Source organism: Excalfactoria chinensis, chromosome 5 (genome assembly GCF_039878825.1).
Source record: "Excalfactoria chinensis isolate bCotChi1 chromosome 5, bCotChi1.hap2, whole genome shotgun sequence".
In the NCBI taxonomy this organism is placed as follows: domain Eukaryota; kingdom Metazoa; phylum Chordata; class Aves; order Galliformes; family Phasianidae; genus Excalfactoria; species Excalfactoria chinensis.
In genome coordinates, this window is record NC_092829.1 from 4,691,287 (window position 1) to 4,718,617 (window position 27,331).

At 43.1% G+C, this 27,331-nt stretch overlaps 2 protein-coding genes across 2 annotated transcripts; one reads left to right on the forward strand and one right to left on the reverse strand.

Moving 5' to 3' along the window:
- Positions 1-29: 29 nt before the first annotated feature.
- On the forward strand, positions 30-3,937 carry JKAMP (JNK1/MAPK8 associated membrane protein). Its single transcript, XM_072338906.1, has 7 exons — positions 30-120; positions 202-293; positions 676-830; positions 1,563-1,769; positions 2,198-2,379; positions 3,031-3,107; positions 3,384-3,937. Exons 1-7 carry the CDS (start codon positions 108-110, stop codon positions 3,600-3,602), a joined length of 945 nt encoding a protein of 314 aa, XP_072195007.1. The 5' UTR covers positions 30-107; the 3' UTR covers positions 3,603-3,937.
- On the reverse strand, positions 3,903-23,445 carry CCDC175 (coiled-coil domain containing 175). The gene is made up of 20 exons (XM_072337405.1): positions 23,315-23,445; positions 22,626-22,711; positions 20,704-20,815; positions 18,914-19,049; positions 17,707-17,935; positions 16,530-16,652; positions 15,992-16,101; positions 14,149-14,230; positions 12,432-12,568; positions 12,198-12,308; positions 10,244-10,315; positions 9,011-9,140; positions 8,435-8,566; positions 7,206-7,344; positions 6,841-6,920; positions 6,214-6,366; positions 5,197-5,299; positions 5,050-5,093; positions 4,590-4,752; positions 3,903-4,005 (listed from the first exon to the last, which is right to left on the reverse strand). The coding sequence occupies exons 1-20, from the start codon at positions 23,331-23,333 to the stop codon at positions 3,980-3,982; spliced, it is 2,187 nt and encodes a 728-aa protein (XP_072193506.1). The 5' UTR covers positions 23,334-23,445; the 3' UTR covers positions 3,903-3,979.
- Positions 23,446-27,331: the final 3,886 nt, after the last annotated feature.

Sequence of the window (27,331 nt, forward strand, 5' to 3'; positions counted from 1 at the left end):
TGGCCTTCAAGCCCCGCCCCCCGCGCCAGGCCCCGCCCACCGGGAGGAGGAAGTGACGGAAGCGGAAGTGTCTCCCAGCAGTGAGGGGCTGTGTGCCCGGTACCGGGATGACCCGCTCCGGTAGGCCGCGGGGCCGGGGTTCCGTTCGGCGGTGGGGTCGGGCCGGAGCGCCGCGGTAACGAGGCTGCTCTGTGCCCGCAGCTGTAGCCATGCAGCCCTCCTGCCTGGGGCTGTACTGCGGCAGGGCCGTCCTGGCTGTCAACGGCTCCGTGGAGGTCTACGGGGACTGCGGGGTAAGTGCGGCGCGGCGGGCGGCCCCGCTCCGGCCTCGTTTCCATCCCGTGTTCAACAGTGAGGATGGAGAGAGCGCGAGGGGGGCAGGCAGGTATCGCTGAGCTGCTGTCTGAGCTTTAAACACACGATGGACTTTCAGTCCTGTTCAGACTTAAAGCTTTGTGTTTTATTTCCTTACCTACAGCCTAAATCTCACTTCTACTTTCAAACCGTTCCCCCTCGTCCTCGCACAGCAGGCCCTGCTGAGGAATCCCCCCCCTTTCTTTCTTACCTCCTCCCTTTAGATACTGAAGGGCCACTATTGGGTCTCCCTGGAGCCCGGTGGTCTGTGGAGGGTTCCTGCTGGATCCCGGTGGCTCTGTCCATCCATGCGTTCTGTAGGTGTGCCCCAGAGGACAACGAACTGATGACAACAAAATCTGTCGGGAGTGCGTGGGATCCCCGGATCGCTATGACTGGCTGTACCTCGGCTTCATGGCCATGCTGCCCCTCGTGCTGCACTGGTTCTTCATTGAGTGGTATTCAGGCAAAAAGAGGTCGGTGTTTCCTCCTGCAATGAGTGTAATGCACTGAGCCTTCCTGCACAGCACCTGTTGCTTGAGCCAATAGAGAAGGGAGGGCAGCTGGATGGGGTTTCTATTTCCTTCTTGCCCATCTCAGCTCTCAGATGTGCTGTTATCGCTCCTGCTTCCTTTGAAACGGCAACAGTGTGAGCACTGTTAGGCTTCACCCGATGGGGTGTTTGTGCTTGTGCTGTATTTACTTGTGAGCACCGAGGAGCTGTGCTGCTCCAGCAGGAGGTAGTTGAGCTCTGTGAAGTACTGGGCGCAATGAAGAAAGCGGTGCTTTATTCTGACTGTGGAGATTTGCTTTTTATGCTTCCAGTTGGAAGCAACTGCCTGTGCCTTCCTAGAAAGCAATGCTTGCATGCAGCGTTCCTGCATCACATACCTAGGAGGATGCTTCTTGTGATGGTTTGATACTGTTTTATTCTGTCTGTACCAAAGCAAGCATTCATTTTAAAAACTGGAATGATTTCCAGTTACTTTTATACTACATCATTTGAGATAAAGAAAATGAATTTTCACATTCAGCTCAAAACACTTAATATTTTTAATTCATTTACTCATATGGCTTTGTCTTACCCTTGGTCACAATGAATCATAACTGCAGAAGGTTTTGTCCTCTCCGGACTTATGCTTTATGGTCAGCATTTAGACTTACTTTAGTGATAGCACAACAGGAGTAAATGTCTTTCTCTTCTGCAGTTCCAGTGCCCTGTTGCAGCACATCACTGCCTTGTTTGAGTGCAGCATTGCAGCAGTTGTTACTCTGCTGGTGAGTGACCCTGCTGGCTCCCTGCACATCCGTTCCTGCAAGGTGAAGAAGCTTTCAGACTGGTACACGATGCTCTACAACCCAAGTCCTGATTACATCACTACAGTGCACTGCACTCAGGAGGCAGTTTATCCCCTGTGAGTGTAAATGCTTCTGTGCTCAGAGCTCTCGCTTTTGTATGTGTTTGTTTCTGTCGGTGTCTCTTCTCCACGCTGTAGAACATGTTCCTGTATACCTGGTTTGTACCCATTAGTATCAAATCCCCTCAAGACTTTTCATGTACTGAGCTGTTCTTTGTGTCAAACACGTTACACCTCATGATGTTTCCTGAGTTGGTGAGGATAGATAGGATGGAGCATGTAAGACTTCCTTCTTTATTCCCATTTGCTGAATCTTGACCATTTCCTGTAGGAGAAGTCACTCCACTGTTGTGTGTCTCTATATCCCCCTCCTGACAACCATACATTACAGCTGGCTTTGGCTAACACCAAACCTCTCGGTTCTCAGTTGAGTCTGCAGGACAAACAAGAGTGCAGGTTTTAAGGAATCTCTCTCTCGTTTGCAGGTACACAATTGTGTTTATATATTACGCCTTCTGCCTTGTGCTAATGATGCTACTTCGACCTTTTCTGGTTAAGAAAATCGCCTGTGGCTTAGGAAAGTCCGACCGATTTAAAAGCATTTATGCGGCACTTTACTTCTTCCCAGTCCTGACTGGGCTCCAGGCAGTTGGAGGAGGCCTGCTTTGTGAGTTCTCTCCTGCTAACACTAAGAAACCAACCTATAAGCACTCTAACAAATGACGCGTGGCAGAGGGGGGAGGAACGTGATTCTTTTTGCTTCACAGATGAGGATGTTGCTTAAGTTTTTGTTGTTTATGAGAAGTGCCATGTGAATGAGTTCCTTGTTAGTAGCCCAACACTACTTTGCCTTCAAACCTGTGTTGCTAGAGGCACAGAGTGGGGTGCAAGAGGAAGTTAATTCAGAATGAGGGCACATCTGATTCCAGAAGTGGGTTTAAGTGTAAGTCTGTGGAGCTCAGTTACTCGCTGGTTTAGCTCCAAGCACGCTCCTCATAAGGAGGGAACTGTGTAACAAAATCCCCACTTAGCCTGACTGCTTTTCTCTTTACCTTTCTTAACCAGTTAGTGATTGATGTGTACAGTCCCTTCACCTGGAAATATCAGTGTCTGCTGCATTTGACAAAAGTTACATTTGAAAACATTAGGTGGAAGCACTGAATAGTTGTGCCCAGCTAATTCCTATTGCTGTAGGTGTTGGATGTGGTGGTGGTAGGTGAGCTTAGTGTGCTCTGATTATATGGAGGAACCTCTGCTAAAATGCATCATGTTGCATTTTTTTTATCCTATTAACTAACTGGTTACTGTTTGCCTTTAGATTATGCCTTTCCATACATCATACTGGTGTTGTCTCTGGTTACATTGGCTGTGTACTTGTCTGCCTCTGAAGTGGAGGTAGGTAAACGTGTTTTCTATATTGAAACTCATCATGACATACTTGAAGGATTAAAGATGACTGTCTCTTGGATTTGCTCAGTGGTGTGTTAGAAGCTTCTTCCTGTGACTTAGCTGGAAGAGGTTACTATGAGAGTTCCCTCTTGTGGTGCACTAAGAAACTGCTTTGTGCTAGAAGGCCTTGAAGGCTTCATGAAGTGTCTCTGTGTGTGACCTGTGATGTGTCTTTAATATCAGGTACATCATGCTAACAGGATATTGTGTGTATTTTGCCAGTCTTTCAAGGATCTTCTTGTCAGGAAGAAAAGGCTCGTTGTCCTCTTCAGCCACTGGTTGCTTCATGCCTATGGAATCATCTCCATTCCCAAACTGGACAATCTTGAGCAAGACCTCCCATTGCTTGCCTTGGTACCTGCACCTGCCATCTTCTACTTGATGACAGCAAAGTACACCGAGCCATCACGCATACTCTCAGAAGGAGGAAATGGACATTAAAAGGATTTTGTGCCAACAGTGCTGTCCAGCTTGAGAAAGAAGTTATTTGTGTACAGGGTTTACAGGTGAAACACTTCTGAATGAGCCTGTCGTATTAAAAACCTTTGCTTCTATGAAGAAGACAGTATCTAGTATAGATGAAAGGAACTGTCTGTATTTATCATCGTGCATCTGCATAAAAGCCTCAGACACATCCTCATACAGTGTTTTGCTTGTATTTATTTATTTTCTAATGTAAGATTTCAGGTGGTGGTTGAATAAAACAAGACAACCTTTGGAATAGAATTTCAATGAGGGGGGCTTGAATAAAACATAGCATTGGTTTCCTCATCCCATACGCTGGCTTCTGTCTTCCAGAAAATATCTTGAGCATTTCCTCATTTATTCTTAACTGCATCTGATTCTAGGAGAAAGGAGAGGAAATGCATTGTAAGGTTCTGGAGTTTGTGTTCTGTCATCTTCTGTGCAGAAAATGCCATTTGCAGACACATGAATACAGAGTTCTAAAAGTATGGCCTTAAACCCCATGTGCTAAAATAGCATTCATAAAGCTGACCTGCTCTTCTGCTACATGTTCACCATCCTCCCTTCATCTGCCTGGCTTCCTCCTTGGGACAATTCCCTTCCTCTGTTCATTCCCTCTTCCTGGCATATAACCCAGACCCAATGATTTCAAAGCAGCCTCAATATCCACGGCCTTTATCAGCCCCACAACACAATTAGAAACTACTTTCTGTAACGAGCAGTCATGCAGCGACCAAACCTGTGAGTCATTACAAACAAGGTCCCTGTGAACCAAGAAGGAAAGCAGAAATCTATAGGCTTAGACCTAAAGAATGGAACCGAAGCAAGTAGTTTGGCTTGTGTGCATCTAAGGCCCCTGTGTGACAACAAGCCTTTACAAAGTGGAAACTAAAGAAGAACAAACTGAATGAAACTCCTCTAGGACTGAAAAACAAAGAGTAGAAAAGCTTTGGTGCATCTTACCATCATCGTCCATTCTGGCTTTCTTTTCAAACAGAGAATCCAGTCCTTCCAGACTATCCCGCAGCCTGCTGTTAATGTCCCCAATCTTTGCCTCTCGATGCTGGATTTTTCTTATCAGGGCTGTCAGTGCGTTCAGAATTTCCTGCTCGCCCTCCAGGAATTCCTGCAATGACACGAGATACAACGGTTCTTTCCCTCAAAATTATGCTGAGAAAGCTTTTATCATCTTGTTTTCCTACAGCTCCATCAGCCGCCCGACTAATAGCCCTGTTTTCCATTGATGACCCAATCCTTGCATTAAAAACAGGAAGGTTCAGATCATTGGAAAACACGGGTTTAATACTGTGCCCCACTATGAAATTAAAACAAAAGGCAGTGCCCTGTTTGTAATACGAAATGTTATCTTTCATCCTAAGTGAAATATTTATGCATAACTGCCCAATATAGAGTTGAATTTCACCTTCTGAATAGAGCTGTCCTCTGACCATCTCTCCAGAAGAAGACCTGCATCAGAGTCAACAGTTAAACTATGGTAGGTTGTTCTGTAAGGACTGAAAGATACTCCGTGAACTATCACTTCTCGTTGGGAAGCTGTAATTAACGTTACCACGAAGCACCGCCAGGTCATTCTGTATTTTCACTATCGCTGACTGGTGGCCTTCTGCTTCAGCATTCATTGCCAGGATGGCTCCTTGCATCTGCGCGTTGCACTGGGAGAAAAAAATTAAACGTGACTGAATATTTGCCACAGTTTGTTACTTTTCCAAATGAATTTCAAGCAGTTTCAATGTTTCTGAAGATATCAGCAAGAAGAATCTTAGAATGGTTTGGGTTGGAAGGGACCACAAAGATCATCCTGTCCAACCCCCTGCTATAGGTACCAGGTAAAACGGGGAAGGGCACTGGGAACACAGCAGCATATCCAAACAGAATCTTCCTTCTCTCCCTCAAAATAGGATCATAGGATTATAGAATGGCTTAGGTTGGAAGGGACCTTAGAGATCATTGAGCTCCAACTCCCTGCAGCCAAGGGAAGCCTTTGTGTCCATGAGGAGCTGCAGAGCAGCTAGTACCTTGTGTCTACAGTACCAGCAGGCACACAGTCCCAACTTGCAGCAGTGGAGCATTCTGTTTGAAGGCACCAACAGTGCTGAGAAGCTGCATGCACACGGCTGCACTAATTTGAGTTCAGGTCTGGATGGCAGCCTGAAAGCAGCTGGCAATAAAACCGCTTCCACGATCCTTTGTGGGGAAGGAGGCTCTACTACTCTGATAGTCCAGGGCCTGAAAGATACACAGAGTATGCCCAAAAGCACCTATTCCAAACTGCAGAGGCATACTTGACATCTCACTTCAGCCCCCTTCACGTAGCAGGAAGGCCTTTTGCTACAGTCCCTCACTAAATGCAGCAGGTGTGTGTTAACATGCCTTAAGCAGATGCACAGCGCTTGGATATTCCTCTTTGCTCCCCTCTAAAGAAAACACAGATTCACACATTCCTTTAAAAGACAAAGTCTGCCCTGTGGTGGTGGTTGTGTTTCTGCGTTTCCATGGCTAGCTCCCTCAGAAATGAACAGATACCTTCTGATTGAGAACGAGCACTATCAAGCATCAATACACTCACCAGTTTGAATCTGCAGTTCTCGGTGTTCACGATGTCAAGTTTCCTGTTGATCTCATAGATGTCTCTTTCCAGCAACTTCATACTCTCGGTCTGATGCTTCAGCTGGCTGACAGCAGCATCACGCTTGATGTGCAATTGCTTCCGTAGCTCCGGCTGTAAATAACAAACTCTTCGCTGTTAGCTGACCTTTATACAGGAGTTTTGTACCCAAACAAAGTGAAAAGAGATTTTTACAACACGACACCTTTTGTTCAGTAATTTCTAAGGAGCAGCTGAGGTGGGTATCTGTGCCTTCTCACCAGGAAAGAGGAAGAAATACAGAGAGGGCTGCTCTCTTACAGGACATTGCCCTCGCAGTAGCAAGCATCTGAATAAGAGCAGGTTCACAACAGCCTTAGTTCACCAGTCTCTTTTTGGCCTGCCCATGTGCCGAGGCAATACAAAATCAAGCCTAAAGGCAATTCAGTATGAGCTGGGCAATAAGCTGAGGTGCCCCACCAGGCAGAAACACAGCAACAGAGATGATGGCAACCCTGAGCCCAGCTCATTTTCTCCAACCCCTGTGAGAAAGTAGAGCTGGTGATGGAAACGTTACAGAAGTGGTACGATTAAGTCTTAAACTTTTACTATTTCCTCCTTGAGCATCCCAGTAGTCTTGATTGATTTCTGAATGGCTCTTTGGATTTGTAACTCTTCATCTTTCTTTTCTGCAAAGCAGAGAAAGGGTTTTTAAGGCAGTGCAATGACTGAATTTTAAGGTAAAGCTGCTAAGAAAACTAGGTTCTATCAGTAAGTGAGCTGTTTAACTGGTCTGGCATTTAAAGACACTCCATATTTATGCTATAGCTATGGATTCCAGTTGTTGGAAAGAGCTCAGCTGAAACTTGTTTCAAAGCTCACCTGAGCTGCAGGCAGACAAAGCGCTATGGCACACTGCTTTCAGTAACAGCAAGAGGAAGTCCTACTGTGTTGAGGAGGTACTTCACACTTACTTAAATATGATGTCCTCAGTTCCTCACATTCTGTATACTTCTCATCCCTTTCCTTCTGGGTTTCTTCCAAGCTCAGACTGCTCACCTTTAACTTCTGTTCTACTTGAAGAAGATTTTCACTTGCAGTTTTGATGTCATCCTTTAATGAAAAGAAATGTTAATTGATAATCCATCTAAGCAGCATCTCATGCATAAATAACATAACCAGAAGGGGGGAAAAAACAGAGGAAACAATACTAGGAGTGATTTGTACCCACACCCACAAATAAGCCAAAGGAATTCTTTTCTTCCCCCTCAATTATTCTTCCAATTTGTTAAAGAAAAACATTTGGGATTCCAGTTCTGCACTGTAGAGGGTGCTCCCACCCTTATTGTGTCTGTCTTCTGCATATGTGATCAGCACTCACACTGTTCTACCACCTGAGACAGTAAAGAAAATACACATTAATTTCAAGCTGAGAGCAGGCCTCTCTCAAGCCATTGGGGAGCTCTGTTCTATTTGGTCAGCGATTACAAAGGATAAATGTATGTGTGAACCAGAGTTATTAATCAGTAGTAAAAGAATTTCTATTCTTCTATCCAGCGTAGCATAAAATTCCATCAAGAGCTACTTAATGTACACGCTGTCTCCATCCAAAGAAGTTTCTGACTTGTCATTTATCATAGAGACAATAAAGAAGGGCAGTTCTGTGCTTGTCTTGGTTCTTTAACTGACTGTTCTTACACTGGTTTTCCAAGCAGGATTATTGATCTGATCACTGCAGGAGACAGGCTCCTGGGAGGATCAGCTCTGTGCCTTATCCCATGGGGCTGTTTTGGGCATTGAATCTTCAATACATAACCTCTTCACCAGAAAAATTAGGAGGATCCTCAAGGCCTTCTCTAAATATACCTTTCTAAGGTGATAAATATAGACACTTCCTACAGTCCTGGCATCTGATTTATCCCATTTCCAATCAGAACGTTGACCAAGAACTAAAGAGAACTGGGAACGGAGCATACGCTGTGTACCAAAGACTGCTGAAGAGCTTGAAATTTCCCGAAGCTCTGCATGGTTCATACTCAGACAGAGAGAGAGAAATGCCTTGAAATAACTACTGAGCCCAGCTCCATCACGATGCAGCAAATACTGCCAGTTCTGTATGGGATCAATTCATCCACCAGAAATTGGCCTGGTATTAATTAAAAACAACAGCAAAACAAAGCATCAAAAGAAACACAAAGCTTACCTCCAGATGTTTTATTTTATTAGTAAGATCTTCATTATAACTCCTGTAATCATTTTTTCTCTTAATCTCTTCTTCAGTCAGCACTTTGATTTGGTTTTCAGACTGAAGAAGTTCTTTTTCAAGCTCTTCGGTCTCATAATGGAAAACAAAACAAAGGACAGGGATTTCTGAAATACACAGTGTCTATCTGAACCATTAATAAGCAATCAGAACAAAAGGAGAGTAATCTGCACTGAAAATACATCTGCTGAGATAAAGAATTGCTTTTAAAGCACGGATCATGAATCATGGATTCATTGACATGGGGAGGGACCTCTGGAGGTCATCTTGTCCAATCCCATCTACTCAAGCAGGGCCACCTAAAGCCAGCTGCCCAGGACTATGTCCGAATGGCTACTGAATCCCTCTAAGGATGGAGAGATTAAGACATTTAGATACTGAAAGTCTTTAGGCCTGATAACATGCTTATTCACTTGCCCTTGGAGGCTACTGAGTTACCAATTTGCTCTGAGTGTATAGCATCAGCATATTGTATCACTGAATGTGATCACTTATAATACCTGCTGTTTAACATACCTTCTGAAGTAGCTCAGCTTGCCTTTTCTCACCAGTCTCTATCCTTTCATTCGGTTTTCTGCTTATATTCTCCTCTTCCAAGAGTTTGCTTTGCTTTGCTAAGTACAGTAGCTTCCACTGAAGCATCACTCTAGTGACAGATCATAAACAGAAATAAGTTGAAACTGGAGAAAAACCAGTGAAGACGGACACAACAAGATTGGACACAGCATTACTGGAGCAAGTCTAATTTGAGAACTTGGAATATTCACTTATATTACTGAGGGGAGAATTGGGTTGGATGTTAGGAAGAAATTTTTTACTCAAGAGATGGTGAGGTGCTGGCACTGCTGCCCAGAGCTGTGGGTGCCCCATCCCTGGAGGTGCCCAAGGCCATGCATGGGCCCTGGGCAGCCTGAGCTGGGGCAGGGGGAAGGACTACAATCAAAGGGGTTCAGATGGAAGCCTGGGATCCTGACAGAATCTAGAAGAGATGCATAGAAAGACACAAAATCCCCTATGAGTTTTTATTTCAAAGTGTCCCTGTACTGAACAAAGAGAAGGAATCTAGAAGCAACCAGCCTTCTGTTAAGTCCAGACTAAATAATTTGGTTAATTTATCTTAGCAAACTGAAAAGCTAGAAGGGACGTGATTTTGTGTTTGTAAATCCCTGGGGCTTGTAAACTACAAGAAAGACAGAGTATAGCACTGATACAAGAACAGCTGTTGACATGAAAGTGCATACTGGAAGTCAGATAAAAGATTCTTATTTACCAAAAGAGTAAGAATTTAGAATGACATTTTAATGAGGGGAAAAGCAAAAACAGCTTATTGGACTGAGCACGACTGCATCATGGAGATAAAAGCATGATGTAAGTATTCAGTTCAGTGACCAATGGATGTTAATTACATTTAAAATTAATAAAAAATAATAACCAATAGTGTCACAGCTTTCTATCCTGGTAAATATAAAAAAGCTTATGGAATTTTGGAGAATATTTGCTGCCATAATGATGAAGACCAACTTACATGGTAAGTTCAATGCTTCTCACCACTTGGCAGCATCGTGGTACTGTTCAAGTGAAACCATGCATATATTTGAGGAAATGTTCTTCTACTGCCATTCTATCAGTGGATATTTACATAGGGAGGCCTTGGTTTTATCTCTCTGATATAATAGCAGCTATGGGCAGTAATGCATTAATTTACTGCTTTGTTTTTAAGGACACAATACACGCAGTCTCTCATCTTACCTCATCTTATTTTCTGCCTTCAGATTTTGCTCTAGAGATGCCAGTTCCTTTGCATTATTTTCCTTGGATATTCTGTGGAAGAATAAAAAAATGAGCGAGAAGCTTTCAGAGACAACGTTGAGTATTTGCAAGCACTTTCCTTCATTAGCAGAGCTTTTCAAAATACCCGTTTAAAATTAAGAGAGTTAATATCCAAGTGCATGATTCTTACGTGCAATCGGTGTATTCTAAGGGAGCTCAATACAAGGAAAAAAGGATAGTGGTGTGAGACGAGCGATTCTGACTCCTTCAAGACTCAAAGGCGATAGGAAGCACCTGCTTCAAATCCAGAAGGATTCACAAAGAGGTAGGATGGGGGTTTCCTCCAAAGGTTTCATTGCTCCAAATGCATGTTTTATCAAAGCAGCACTCTAAGACATTTCAGTAGTAGCGCACTGTAGTCCTAAGTAATTCTTTCAAAACAAGGAAAAACCCTAAATTGATGGGAATGTCAGTTCATCATTCCCCAAAATTAAATGATTTGGGCTAAATGGACAGGGATGCTGCTTCCCAGGAGACCAGCGAAGATCCAAAGAACAAGGTCACCATGTACAAACAAAATAAAAAGAAGTAGAATGATAATTTCTGGCAAAGGGTGATCTTTTTCTAAGAGGTTTTGCAGTCTTTAATGTGGTCTGGTTCAAAAGCCTAATAATAGCCTAATAGCTGAGAGAAAGCGCCAACACCTCTTCCTTTCCTCTCATTACTTCAGATACTGAACTAGTGTCAAGATACTATCTGATGACTATTTCACCTCTCTATCTTGTTCATTTAGTTTTATACTGTAGATTTTGTTTACATTGCTCTACAAGTTGACCTCCTCGTTAGCAATTTATTTGCACTCCATATTTACATGGCAACAGTATTTCTTTTGTCCTATTGGAAAGAAATGTACTTCTTTCCCTACAAAGCAGGATGAACATAATTTTCATGTTCAGTGTGAAAAGGGAGGCAAGCGAATATTTTCTTACATTTTATCTATAATTATATACATAAGCTGGACAGCACCGCATTAACACAATGTTCCTCGGTAGGATTTAGAGAGAGAGCAAGGAAACCACATTAACAGCCCCTTGGGACCACACTGCAAGAAAACTGTGCTGAGTGAGGCAATTGGTGGCAAATAAAACTCAGAATGCATGCAAATATTTGGCTCTGCTGGGTCTGGAGGACATAACTGGCTGATCCTTTTCACTTTCTCTTGCAAAGGATGACTCTCCAACAGAAAGAAAAAGCTCTTCCCCTTGCCAGGATTACCTTCCTTACTTGAGATAATTTTATTATCAGCATTCCTGTCCTGATTCTCTAGTAAACAGGCAAACTGGGTTTGCAGCAGGATATCTGGGGTCAGTGCACACGGGTAGTTCCTCATCTATGGCAACAAAATCCCAAATCTCTTCCACTAGCTGCAGGCTCAGAAAGAGCTGCATTGCCTCGGCCACGCTCCTCCCACCCACACCATGCTGACTACACAGCCCAAAGATTTGGTATCTTTAGGGCATTTTTTGTGCACAAGGCTGACCTGTGTTTGCTTTGCTTTATCTGAATAAAAGTAGATTTTCTCAGGTACCACCATAAAAGGATAATGGTTTGGTCCAAGGCGTGGTACTACTGCATGTAGTCTACTACAAGCATGAGCTGGCAGTCAGAATCAATGTTTGTGAATCTTTACATTTTGCACTGCTACAACATTCTTCCTTATCTGAATATTCCTCATCTGGTGATAAGAAACTGCAGACTGAGTTAGGGTAATGGGCAGCTGCCCTCTTCAGTGTATGAGGTTTAATTCCAGCCTACTAGCAGTGATCATAAACCCTTCTAAGTTCCTCATCAGATGTTCCACTCCATAATAACTCAAACCAGCAAGAAGGGGACTGAAATTTTTTACTATTGTTGGTACCGAAAGATTACGTACAACAGGCTGCCTTTAAGACGTTGGGTTTCCTTCTCCAGGTTATTCGTTTCCATCACGAGATTTTTTAGAAATCCAAGCTTTTCATTGAACAGAACAGATAAATTCCGCAATCTAGCAGAAGAGAAAAAAATGTCAGATCCTTTGGTAGAAACGTGGTCTCAGTGCATGGCAAGAAAAGCATTAGTTGTAAAATGACAAAATATCTGGATCCCAAAGCTGACAGGTAGAACCTACTTTGCGTCCATCTCATCTCTTCTTCTGGCCCACTGTTTTTCTTCTTCCAGTGCTTGCTCAAACTTTTGGTGCACAGCTTTGTTTTCCAATTTAACTTTATTATACAGGTGTTCAGCATTTTGTAGATATTCATTAGCCTACAAATAAGGACTGCAGATGTTAGCTGAATATTCTTTCTGTCTCTGTTTTACCTTGCAATAATGTTCTATGCTGCTATGGTGCTTTTCATCTAAAAAATCTCAGAGAACTTTCAAAATAAATAGAGTTTGACTTCATATATGTAATCGACATACACAAATGGCACATCAAGATGACATCTCTGGATCTTCATTTCCATGTTCCCCCTTCAAACCAGTCGGTCTGAAACAACCTGCAGACTGTGTGCTGCTCCCAGACACATGTGCCTTGTGTGAACTACAAGAGAGATGGAGCAGGAATGGGGAAGGTGGGCATGCAGTGTTAAAGTGAAGTCATGTCATGGCTGAGGGAGAAAGGGGCAGGAAGATGGAAGAGATAAAGGAAGTAGGAAGCAGATGAATGGGGTCCTGGCTTGTGATTGTGGGAGTACAGTAGAACTGCAGGTGAAGTGTGCATTTGATGGGGAGAACTGGATAGTTCCTAATGCCAGTGCATCTGAGTTTTTAGTGTCATAGAATCACAGAATGGTTTGGGTTGGAAAGGACCACAAAGATCATCCAGTTCCAACCCCTTGCTACAGGCAGGGACACCTCCCTCTAGAGCAGGTTGTTCACAGTCCCATCCAGCCTTGCCTTGAATGCCTCCATGGAGGGGGCATCCCTCACTGGGCAACCAGTTCCAGTGCCTCACCACCCTCACGATAAAGAATTTCTTCCTAAATCTAGTCTAAATCTACCCTCTTCCAGATTAAAGCCATTTCCTCCCATCCTGTCACTACTTGCCCTCATAGAAAGTCCCTCCCCAGCTTTCCTGTAGGCTCCCTTCAGGTACTGGAAGCTGGTATAAGGTGCCCCCAGAGCCTTCTCTTCTCCAGGCTAAGAGCCCCAGCTTTTTAATGGGTGGACCCCTTGTTTGATATACATATATATGGACAGGTCGTGAACTTAATTTAGAAGCCACCCCCAGATGGATGGATGTAGTCTGCATGACAATAATCTCAGGTAGTAGGACTTCCTTCACAGAAACAGCAGAAGGAGTGCCACAGCTAGTTATCTCTTCCACACAGGTGATATAAATTAATAACATAAAGAAACATGCAGCAAATCATCAAGAATCACTACGAAAATTCCACACCCAGATTTCCAAGTCAGGATATCAATCTCATCCTTGTAAACAAATCTCACCACAGTCCTTATATATTCATCAGTCTGTCCCATTCTCTTATTGCAAATTGACTCTCTCCCAAATCAACACCCTAGTCTCACAGCCCCCTGCTTTCTTGCATCCCAGCTCACAAGACCACAGCCTCAGTTTTACATCACCTCTCAGTGCCCCCTGAAGTATCATAACACTTGCTCATGGTCTTCATTAAAGAGGAGATCTCACCACTGCCTTCAGAGCCTAAGCAGAGGAGAAGGCAAATGTCTGTGCATCTTCTACATGGTTGTTCCCACCCAATGTACGCACATGGGCAAATCAAAGCACTTAAAACAAATCATGTCCCACTCTGGGCAGGTCTGATTGACTGTTTCAAGACCTGGCTTAGTAAAAGTTCTGATCCAGAATAAAAATCTCTTACCTTTCCAAGTTCCCGATCAAAATCCTCTTTTTCTTGTGCAGTTTGTGATTGTAAAAGCAGTAACTCAGAATCAATCTGATTTCTATCAAACAAAAACAATTTGGACCTATTAGATGAGTATTAACACCAGATTATTAAAAGCTATGATAGAGTAGCTTGGGTTGGAAGGGAACTCAATGATCATCAAGTTTCAACCCCCCTGCTGCAGGCAGGGCTGCCAACCCTGTATCAAGTAAACAAGGCTGCCCAGGGCCCCATCCAACCTGGCCTTGAACACATCCAGGGATGGGACATCCACAAGATCCCTGGGCAGCTGCTCCAGCACCTCACCACCCTCCCAGTGAAATGCATTCTTCTCAGGCCCTTTGATATAAACGTAAGGTATGTGAATGTCTACATGCATCTGAGATTCATTCAGATATTCATTATTATTATATTATTATATTATTATATTATTCTCCCTAATATATCTGGTTATAATAAAACCTGCAAAAAAGTTAATGACATACAGAACTACCAGGCTTCCTATTGCTAGATCTTAAAATACAAGTCAAAGAAGGCTGGGGGGTGGTATTTTCTATAGGCAAATTGATAGAATAATTACTCGAACAGCAAGCAAACAGGCCTTCAGGTAAATAAATCCTATCAGCAGGAGGTCTACTGGTTGAAATGGTAAACTTTGAGCATGGATTTATCCTTCTTGTTCTGATGGACATTGCACAATTGTATGCTTTACAGGATTCGGTCAGCAAAAAGAGATACTCATTTCCTTTGACTATCTCCTAAACAAACTGGGGGACATGGAAGAAACAGGAGTCAACCTAAAGAAGTGCTTCAGGAAAGAAATCTGATGCAAAGGAAGAGCAGGCATCACAAGGGTGTCATTCACCAAGTTACAACTACTTTTAGGCCCTTTAAACATGAGCATGGATGAGCTCCCTAGCACAGATCCTCCTACTGGTACTCCAGAGTGTAAAGATAAGCAATTTATAACTGGCTGCAGAAGCAAAAGCCAAGACCAGATGGTGGCTGCAGCTCATTTCTTTACAGTAATTACACTGTTAATTAATGGCAGTATTCATTGCATGAAGTCATTAATGGATTTGTGCTGCCATCAAGAAAAAACATCAGTTAAAGTTCTGAATGATAATTTTCCCCATGTTTCACACAGCTCCTGTTTTCTTCTTTGTATGGGCTCTTAGCTCATCCTGGAGAGCAAAAGGAGTTCAAACAGCAAAACTGAACCATCAGAAAGTCTCATTTTTCCCCATCCCCTTCACTCATATAAAACCTTCACACAACCAGTGGCAGAATCAGAGCTGCGGAGCCACCCTGGGTGACGCTACATTGAGGATCTCCATGTTGAGCTCTATTGTGTGTAGCAAACAAACCCCCAGATTCACATACATCAGATTTTTTTTGCTTATTCCCGTTACTTGCTACATTTTGTACCTCGGGGAATATACAGAAAAAAAACCCACAACAGTCTCTGTGTCATAGCAAATAACTGTTCTGGGTGACAGGATGGCGGTAGCAAGTGCAGAGAGTAGCAGCTGATAGAACCACCCCGTGCTGTTTAACTGGGTACCGCTCTAGTCCAAAAGGCACCGCTACTGATAGCTAATTCAGATTAAGCCCAGCTATCCTTCATGTCTTCACTGTATGCGCATTGAAGCCAAGATAAAGACTCCCATTTATAAAGGGAATATTTACAGCATTAAACAATTCACAGGCTCCATGGAATTTGGCTGCTTCGTCATAAATATTGGTGTCATCTTTTCCAGTGAAAACGCTGATGCAGGTTCAGCAGAAAGATCAGACCAAAGGATTTACGAATTCTTACTTCTTTTCCAAGGCTGCCGCCATGTCTGCCTTTTCAACATCCATCTTTTTTTCCAAGTGTTCCCTCTTTTCTTTCAGTTCTGCGATGAGAATTTCCTCGTTACGTATAGCCTATAAAAAATAAAACAGGTTGTGCCAAAGTAAAATACATTAAAACAACAACAATTAACCACCAGACAACAAACGCCTTTCCTGCCACTGATCTTTAAGTTTTGGTAACATCTGAATGGGATTTTCTTCTAATGTTTCCTAGAAAGTCTGAGATTTCCCACTCAAAATGACAACTGTCCACTGAAGAAACAGAGGATACGGCCGTATTTATTACATCTATCTACAGATATCTGCAATATCTCTGTTCTCAAAAGAGACTCACAATTCAGCAATTAGTCAGCAGTGCCATTCAGTGAGCTAACACATAAGCTTATTATCCTTCTTAAAAGGTACCCTGCATTTTACTCTAAATTCCCCTCGCTTTGACTGATTATGAAACTGAATGTTGATCTTTCAACTGATCCACAACAATCCTGCATTGAACTTACTGTAGAATTCAGACTGATCAGACGTTGCAGGTCCGACAGTTTAACATTCAGGTTTTCAAACGTGCGCTTTTTTGCTGAAGTTTTTTCCTTCTGAGCGTCAAGGACTTTTTTCATTTCTCTGTTCTGCATTAAAAAATGGCACAATTAATTCATTCTGAGTAACACACGACGCGTTGCTTAAAAATTTATATGAAAGCATCTGGAGCCTTTCAAAATTAAATGAGCACAACAGCTACGCTGGCAGAAAATAACCTTCTGCAAAAACCACAGCTACGTACCAAAGGAATAAATCCTAGATGAAAAAGAAATGATAATTAATAGATGATGCAAATGAGGATCTGAACAGGAGGGAATATGACTGTTCATGAGGGTGGACAGTGATAGAACGAGATGGGAATGGTTTGAAACTGAGACGGGGAGGTTTTGGTTGGATCTTAGGAGGAAGTTTTTCACCCAGAGGGTGGTGACGCACTGGAACAGGTTGCCCAAGGAGGCTGTGGATGCCCCATCCCTGCAGGCATTCAAGGCCAGGCTGGATGTGGCTCTGGGCAGCTGGATGGCGACCCTGCACACAGCAGGGGGTTGGAACTGGATGAGCACTGTGGGCCTTTTCAACCCAGGCCATTCTATGATTCTATGATCTTTCAAGAGTTCATGGGATTTTATTTTAGTGTAGGAACCTGATTATACCATCCCAGGAACACCGTTACAATCCCGTTCTGCAGAGACATATTTTCCATGAGCAAGTTTTCATTTAATCTATTTGCTTGTTTTTAATGTTACCATTCAGCAAGGATACCAAATGTATGCAACTGAAAGTAGGTCAGGATATAAAAACCAGTAAAACCTTATCTCACAGTTTGGTGGTAAATATAGGCACTTTTATTTTAAGCAGTGTGTCTGGAGGGATGCAATCCCAGCAATCATTTGTTCCACAAGCAGCAAGAAGGACCCATACAGACACATTATGAGATGAGCTGATGTAAAATAGATTTTATATACCGTGCAGTTTTGATGTGTTTATGTTTGTGTGTGCACATAAGAACCTCCCACACACACATAGACAAAGCACATGCATCTGCAACAAGTCAGTTCTGTATTTGGCTGCTGTGTAGACTTAAGTTAGCTGCAAATAGGAAACCAAGCACAGTTTCTCAGGGCATTTCAAAACCTTTACCTTTCCATCACATTCTTCCAGCTCTTTCTCAAGCTGACTCATTCTTTCAGCTGTTTTTTCTTGTAGTTCTTCTAACGCTGCTTTTGCTCTGATTACTTCTCTTTCGGTAGCTCTTGTTTTACGATCAATCTCAAGTAAGAGCACACTTGTGCTAATTTTCGTTGCCATCCTTTCATTCAGTAACTCCACTCTTTCTTTATGCTGTTTCTGCAGGCGCTTTTGTTCCTCACTGAACAAAAAACCCAGACCATTAATGTCTTCTGTTACTGATCACTGCTTCAAATGTTCATTGCTTATCTGTATATTGACAACTCAGTCTCTGTAAGTCACAACATTCACCAGCACGTGTTATTAAGACCATCTAAGACCTTTCACTCTAATGGAACAGCTTTCTGTTCTTTATATTATTCCCTCTTTCATAGAACCGCAGAATGGTTTGGGTTGGAAAGGACCTTTAAGATCATCCAATTCCAACCCCCTGCTATAGGCAGGGACACCTCCCTCTAAAGCAGGTTGCTCACAGCCCATCCAGCCTGGCGCTCCAGTGGGATTATTTTCCAAAAGGTTCATTAAAAATGGAAGGTCTGCCTTCAAGCACCAAACGAAAGGAGACAGAAGACTTCCCCTAAGAAAATGTGCTGTGGTTTATTTTTGAACAGCTCCATAGCAGCTTGCCAGGGGGTGACAGTAACATGAAATCTGTTGGGGAGAAAACAAGAATCATCTACCAAGTCTCCGTTAGCTTTGGGTAACTCTTGAATAAGAAGAGGGAACTATCACAGTTACTGATTCATAGGATCATAGAGTAATCTGGGTTGATAATGATCATCCAGTTTGAGGGTTCCTTCCATTTTTAATTTCTTTTCCTAAACTGAGAATTATGATCTTTGTAGTCGTTCCTTAACATCAATCACTGAAACAGAAAACTCTCCTCTGCCAAAGTGAGAAGCCAGGCAGCAGCCAGCTGTCCCCAGCCAAGCTTATCAGGGTTTCAGGGATGCAGGCAACAGCAGCAAGCAGGCTCTGATATTCAAGAAACCAGATCTGGAGAAGCAGGCTTGGTGCTGCAGCAGCACAGAGTTGCCTAGAAACACTGCAGCGAGCTGCAGGGGTGAGAGACAAGCCCTGCTCACCATGTTTTCATAACATTTCTGTTCGCCTTAATCACCTTGCCAGTACGTTTTTCCTTGCTCAGATAAATACGTACCACAGTGCAGCATTCTGCCTTTCACAAAGGGCTTGCTTCTTATCCAATAATTCAATTTCATAAGCAATGTTTTTCAATGCAGACTGCAGCTGATTCATCTTAGCAGCACCAGACTCACGTGCCGCAGCAACAAGAGCTACAAAATAAATACAAAACACACAGAAGCCTCTTAGCTGCAAAAAGGCATGGCTGAGATAATGCATAAAGGGATTGATTCATAATCTTGGACCCACAGCTCTAAGCACTGTCACTTGGCAAGGAATAGCCGTGATTCCAAGGCACTAACTAAATAACATCCCCTAAATCAGGTTTTATTTCAGCATTTCAGTCTCATCACAGTTTTCCTGAGTCATCATCATTTATCAATGAGAAAAAAGCCTGCTGTGTTCTTAGAGAGCCATTGCTCTTTTTCATACTATATGCCTACAAAATTCCCTGGGCATACAGCAAAATGATAAATATTCACTGAAAAACATCTGCACCAGCAGCTCTGGAAGCCACGGAGAAGGAGCAGGATCACCTTGCTTGAATTCAATAGCACTTCTCCCTGAAGAGCCATAGCTGTGTGAAACTGAAGAGCCCACGCGAAGAGGCTGTGTGGATAAAGCTCTTCTGTGCATGGGCATTGCACTAGAGCACCTTTCCAGCTTCTGAGATAACAGTCACATGAGTGTACAACCACCCACCCAAAAACACTTTGTGCAGAATGGAAGCAGCTGGTATAAACAGGCAGCTTGCTGCACAGCAACCATGCTATAAGGCAGAGAGAAGGTGAGGGAATGAATCAACAAACAGAAAATGCAGCTGGAAAAGAAAACTCCAGTAACTCCACTAAAACTCTCTGCTGTTTCCCAGTGAGCCTAAAGCTGATCTTATTCCATTGTACTCCAGGTGAAGCCCTGCTCCATTGGTCTCCCTGCAGTGCTGCATTCCTCTGAGCCCCACACTTAGAATCACACAGCCTCATGGTTACCCTGATAAACAAACCCAACTCCACTACTTCTCCTGTAAATAGAAATATCCCAGTTCTCATCTAGATCAGCTACTTGACCACTGTCCATTGTGGTTACAGTGCAGTTAGAATCATAGCATCATTAAGGTTGGAAAAGATCACCAAAATCATGTATTCCAACCATCAACCCACCACTCATACCCACTAAATCAAGGGAGATGAGATATAGCAGAGTATGCCTCGGGCATCTTAAAGGTGAAAATAGAAAATAAGAAATCTCAGTCTTTATTCTCATCTATTTTCATCCCTTCTTAGCCCAAGATCGAGGTACTTCAAGTCTGTGATTCTTCTAGCTTGCTTTAAACACCCATTCCACATGAGATGAATCATGGCTAAGTGCTCCTTTCTCTTCATCAGCTGTAGGAGGCACTTGATTGGCATTTGGTCAGATGAACCCCACCCAAAGTAATGTTTCCTATTACATCATTATTAATCCTACTTTACAAGAAAGGAACTTGCAGCACGGAGCACTCAAGTGCCCCATCACAAGCATCAGAGAGCAGCTGTGGCACTGCTGCAGTTGGAATGAATGCTGCAGTTCTCCTGTTCTTCTAGTGCTTGTGCATGGTATTCAGTGAAGACGTCACTCACTGTTACACAAGAGAATAATCCCTTACAGAGTCACACCTCAGCAAATACCCATCTTCACTCATTAATAAGTTATGGACAGCCATTTTTTGCCAGTTCTATTTTCTATTTCACAGGATTCTTCACATCATTTACATGCATAGAAGACTCAATTTTCTTTTCCTCCCAGAGCTAGTGAGGTTGGTACTACCTGTCATCTCTGCAGCAATCTCTCCTGGAAGATTATGCATTCTGAAGCGAAGCTTGCTGTTCTTTATAGTCTCTTCTTCTAGGCATTCAATGGTAATCCTTCGCATTTCTTCCTGTCAATTAAAAATCCACAAGTGAGAACAAGAATAACAGGTGAAAAAGCACTTCTTTCTTACAGACCATTTTTTTATCCTCCTTGCTCATACTTGTTCTCTTTCTTTCTTTCTTTCAGTCTTCAAAGTAACAATAACTTGTTTTACAGGGTGTCACTTGAGCAACAGAAAAGCCTCATTTCCTCATGGCCCAAAGCTGCACTGAAGAACAGAGCACATAGCTGGCCTTCAGATACACCAGAAGGTCATCTTCTGGTTCACAGCTGGTGGTATGAAAAGGTGATGGTAGAGCAAGAGAAAATGGAGGTAACCAGTGGTGGTAACCAATGATGGGAGGAGCCCTCAAGCAACTGAATCCCAAAATTCATGTGACTGAGAATTTCAGGTGGACTGACAGAGCCCCCACCCTCAGCCCCCTGTCTATGGGGAAAGAAATCAGTTCCTAAATGGATGCTGATATCGCAATGTATGCATGAAACCAAACCTATTTTGCTCCTTCATTTTTGCTGGCTGTTACAGTCATCAGCAAAGACAATGCAGGATAAGACACTTAAATTTTGCTGTGTACGGAGCAAATTCTATACGCACGAATATAAATTAATTGCCTTTCCTTGAGAAGATGAAATATGTAGATATGTAAAATAAATGTGCAAGAGGTTCTTAATTTCATATGAATTACATCCTCAATTAGCTGAAGCACTGAAAAAGAAAACATGCTTTATGTTCATGTTATATAAAATACTCATCTCATAAGGCTAGAGCAGAGCTGGTCTGAATAGTTGATTCAAAAGCCTACTGATGGATATACCCAATGGAGACACTTGTTAAAGTGCCATCTGCTTGAAGCCATTCTGACTTCAATGACCTCTGAGGTCTCAGAAGAAAAGTGAGCTATGAACAGCCCTTCTCAGCCAGTAGCTGAGGTGTTACCTTCCATCACTGCATACAATACAGTTGTTGCAAATAAAAGACAAATTATTCCAAAGCAACCCCATTGCACTGAGCTGAAGGGCAAAGCACCTACTTGCTGAACTCTGTACCACCTGTTGTACTCACTGACATTACTGGAGCTTCCTCCCTGTAACCCCAAGAGAGAAGAATGTGTTTTCTGCACCCACGCTGTCCCATCCCTGGTGGTGCCCAAGGCCAGGCAGGATGGGGCCCTGGGAAGCTTCATGAGGTGGAGGCAGTCAGCCCACAGCAGAGGTTGGAGCTGGATGATCTTTAAGATCCCCTCCAACTTAAGCCATTCTATGAGTTTATGTTTCTCCCTTGCTTAAAGGGTGTTAAGGCCCCTCTGATGAAAAAAGGTCCCAGGCAAGTATAGGTTGCTGCCTTCTGGTGGTTTCTGTGATGCTACCACTGAGTCACTGTAGGGCTGGAGCTGACATCTCTTGGGAAAAAGCAAACTATAGAGATAAGACAGAGTTAGGAACAGAGCTTACACCCTCAGTTCCAATTTGCTAACATAAGGCTCTTCCTTTCTTGGCTCATCAGAAGTGTGAGCACTCCCCAAGCTGCACTGACCTGCAGTGAGAAAAGGCAGCCACTGCTCCCACAGCAGAACAACAGCAGATAAGCTGAGGCTTGGATCAGCTCTGTGGTCTACTCAGGTTGGTTTGTGCCATCACAGCCAAACCTCTGCAGGCATGCAAACATCCTCCAGCTTCACCCAACCTGCCTCTCTCTCAGGTAGAATATAATGTACACAGGAGAACACATGTAAAATTACAACTGTTGGAGACTGATTTTGTGGTTACCAGCTACTTTCTGCTATATCACCTCAAACTAAGTACTGCTTTTTTCTTACCAATTTCTCAATAGCTGCAATGGTGTCTTCAAGATGCTGCACAATTTCCCCATTGAGCACACAGTCTTCACTTTTCACATGTTTTTCTGAAAGAAAATAGCACCACCAAAAGACAGTAAAATAAAAATGGATCATTTTTAAGCTTCAAATACTGCTTTATTGCTCTGCAGAAATAGTTCCGAAAGAGAAAGACTTGCACAAAAATTATGTGCCAAATCTCTTTTGCCTTGTTCTAAAGTAGGTCAGCATCTTCCGCACTCCTCGTGGTGCATGGAAAAGGCAGATGCATGGGGGGGCACATGAGGTCCATGGGACCTGATAGAGTTCTCAGCCCTAAAATGGCTCCAAGTTAAATTCTGTGGAAACCATCTTTTAAAACAGTCCTTGAGAGAGGTTATTAGCTGAAGTAAAAGCTAAAATCCATGTTAAAATCTAAGTTCTGCTTGTGAAGCCTTATTTTTGCAGTCCTTTAAGTCATCTCCATTTCAGAGCCCCTCTCAATTTCTTCATGTGTCTGATCCTTCTTAAAAACCTTTCTGTTTTTTTCTTACTCTATGCTCCAAGAGTCACTGTCTGATGCCACCCCCATCACTGTCAAAACCCTTCTCTTTATCAAACCCTTGAGCTTATTAAAAGCAGCACTGAAATCAAAGCAACATGCAAAACACATCAGCTATCCACTTTCTGACCTCTCCCATTCAGAGCCATAAGCACAAACTTTATGCTCCAAAGCAGCACCAGTCACAGTTTATCCCCCCCCACACACAGCAGAACATCATTTGCGTTCCACATTCTTAAAGCCTACTAAAGCCAGTGCTTTCTCACACCTGCAATCCCTCCTCCAAACCACTTGGTCCTTATGGCACGTGATGCACTGCACCTGGCAGTGACCAGCAGGGCAGGCCACAGGCATTAACTTGGTGGGGTATTTCTACATCAAATCAGATCTCATACTACAGTTTATGTCACCCCGAGACATTCAGCTTACCCGTGAGTGCTTTTTTCTAACCTCTAGGCTTTAAGCTCTATTAGGGACTTTATGTTTGTACAGTCTTTGAAACGAAGCTGTTGAGATGATGCCCTGCAACAGATCTCAGAAGGAATGGGGAAGCTCAGATCCTTGTTCCATGCAGTCCTTCGTTTGACAGCTGAGGCCTTCAGAAGTGAATGTTTTGCGACACATATCTATAACCACGGGCTGTGCCCAATCCTGGTTCTGTATAAGAAACCAGTTTTGTTAGACAAGAATAACTCTCCATCACAGTTAAACAGATTTGACAGCAGTGGAGAGTTTTGAATGTTCTGAAATTGGAAAAAAATTGCAATGATTACCAGAGGCAACGTCCCTGTGTGTGCAATCCATCCTTTGGGACTGCTCAGCCTTAATACTTGTCTGCCTCTGCTTCTCAAAGGAATAGTCCAGAGCTAGATAAAGCTTGTTTGAAATTTGTCTCTTGCTATTTCGATTATTTAGTGCTTTTTCTCTAGAAAACTTTATTACTCTCAGCTCAATTTCCTTGCTTACACTTGGAGCAAGATGATTAATTTTAAAGCAAATTTATTCTGCTTTTAGTCATTGTTCCATCTCCTTCATAAAGGCCTTTGCACCAAATTGCTGATTGCTGAATTGTTCCCATTTTGCATCTCTGTAATCCACTTAGTTACCCTAGAAACAAACTGCATTTTTCACAGGAGGCAGAGTGATAAATGTGATTCTATTGGTCCCATTTATCTTCCAAGAAGGCCCAAAAGCTCCATAAGCTGATTTTTGTCTGATACAGCCCAGGAAAAACAACAAAAAAAAAAAAGCATTAAAGATAATTCAAGAGCTTGTAACTTCTCAATGCCTAGAAGGACTGAATCTGTGCTTTCAGCCTATTTTAAATGTCCTTCCTTCGCACACCATGCCATGTGCTCACTTCAGAAGCTGTGGGGACCGCAAGCACCTGCCTCACATCACCTGCCATGACCAAAGCCTTGAAGAAAAAGCCCTAGACATCTTCACTTGTGTGCTTGCCAAAAAGCCTCGAGAGTCCCACAGAGGAACCAGATGGCCACATATGTGGTAACAAAACCAAAAAGACAAGGAGGAAATGCATTAATAACCATGGCAGCCATCTCATTTCGAAAAACGCGGCCTACACACAGCTCGTCTCCACCAAGCACTTGCAGCGCCTCTTTCCTTTGGATTTTATGTCTCCCATATTAACCCCAAACCAGGCTGCAGGAAGGAACAGCCGATGGCCAGAGCAGCCATAGGAATAACATCAGCAGTGTTTTCTGAGGATATTTATGACAAACAATGCTGAGGCTAAAAAGTACTTATTTTCCCTATGAAGCTGTGACCTCTTATCTTTACAGTACAAAACACACAGTACTAAAGGTAGCACAGCTCCAGGTTCAGGGCTTTCCCTGCTCCCGTTCACACCAGGCTGTGGGGCCACATCCAAGGGAGAGCAGCCTTCCCTCCCACACATGGCACAGCCTCATCCTGCCATGGGGTGCCTCAGCAGCCCCCCAGGCCCACGCACGCTCACCCAGGCTCTGCAGGCGATGGATGGCAGCCAGAGCTACCGCAGAGGGTGGCAATGCCACAGCGCCTGGCTCAGGCCTCAACATGGCGGCTGGGCCAGGCCAAGCTGTTGCTAGGACACTGGGCATTGCAGGCCAACAGCTCTGTCACCTTGGCTCCAAGGAGATCACACTGTGTCTGCCTCCAGCGAGGCCAAAATATTGCTATAACCTACAAGTGTCTAGGACCACGTATTACATGGCATTCTTGCAAGCACAGCACATAAAGTGCTCCTAGATGCTAGCAGTTAAACATGATAATTTCTGGCCTTGGAAGCTATGCTGCTACCCCAACCTTTCAAAACTTGCAAGGTTTAGAAGTAATAGTAATGAACTGTAGATTCCTTATTTGCTGTTCTGAGCCTGCAGGTTACAGCTGAGTTACATTTTGAAGCTTTCCCATGCAGCTGCGGCAGCGAACATCTATCTTCTAAATGCAATCACTTGTGTTGGCCTTATCACCTTAAAAATGGGGGCTCTAAGAACAAATATCTTTCTATTCAAAATTCGTGATAAAGTTATGATTGAATGTGGGAATATCAGGTAGAACTACTGATGTATCCCTGGAGGTGTTCAAGAACTGAGATGTGGTGCTGAGGGATGTGGGCAAAATTGGTGGTAGGTGGATGCTTAGCTGAGATGAACTTAGAGATCTTTTACAACATCAATGATCCTGTGATTCTATTCTATGATTCTTATATTAGTTCTAAACTAACTGAGCTCAAAAATATAAATAATCAGCAGGACAACATCACTCCTTAATTACCTACAAAATACAACAGTATCTGGGTGAGTTTAGTGGCCCCTGGACTAGTAGAACTCCTATCTATAGACTTGGGCTTCTAGAAGACCTATGCTATCTGTCTTAATAAGAAGCCATCTGTGATTTATGATTGCTAATTGCAAGATAAGGCCTCATGAGAAAGAAAGGAAGGGCCTTCTTTTTCTGGAAATCATTTGTAGTCTTTGGGCAGGAATCAGGCTTCAATGAACCTACTGGTTCCAGAGAGTAGGCAGTTTGGTACGTGGCCGGCAGTTGAAATTCAGGCAATTCTGGGCCAAGTACACAAATTGATTACTTCAATGCCAAAGCCCTGGGGGCAAGTTTTCCATTTTCTCAGTGAATTTAGCCCATGAACTGGAAATTATACTTGAGGAGAAGCTAGAAATTAATTTCTTTTCAGGCGATTATGCACTTCTAGATTATTTAAGCCATTCTTTCTGTTTGGTTGGTATTAGTCCAGTAAGACTCTATCCACAGATGTTGCAGATAAACTCCTAATAAAGACTAGGGAGCTAAACATGGACATAAAAAGCACAAGCGTGAGCAAAGGACAGGTCATAAACTAGGGTGGTTTTACAACTGCAGCTGGGTATTTAAACTACGAGATACTTTGATTTCTAGCCCTAGATTCCTATGAACTTATTGCTGCCTGGTGTTGGCAATAAATTCAGCTCTTGTGTCGAATGGAGAAAGTCAAATCCCTGAGCAGCCCTTTGGTAAGAGGAGCCAGACAATGCAGCACCAACTTGCAAAAGCTACCAGGTCTGAATAAGCAGAATAAGGGTAGTGCTGGAGAATCTTTTCCCTTCTTCATTTTACTACAAGTCACAGACATGCTTGACATAACTGAAATTTTACATATCTCAGAAATCTCTGTCTTATGATCATAGAATCATAGAATCATAGAATCATAGAATTACTCAGGTTGGAAAAGACCTTGAAGATCATCAAGTCCAACCGCAGCCTAACCAGTAGCCTATCTCTTAAAAAACAACCACAAAACAATACCACAACAACAAACCTCTGCTAAATCATATCCCTGAGTACCACATCCAAGCGGCTCTTAAACACATCCAGGGATGGCGATTCAACCACCTCCTTGGGGAGCCCATTCCAGTACCTAACCACCCTTTCTGTAAAGAAGTTCTTTCTAATATCCAACCTAAACTTGCCCTGGCGCAACTTGAGGCCATTTCCCCTCGTCCTGTCACAAGTCAGTAGTGAGAATAGACCTGCCCCACTCTCACTGTAAGAACCTTTCAGGTACTGGAAGACAGCAATAAGGTCTCCCCTCAGCCTCCTCTTCCTCAGACTAAACAGCCCCAGCTTCCTTAGTCTCTCCTCATAGGGC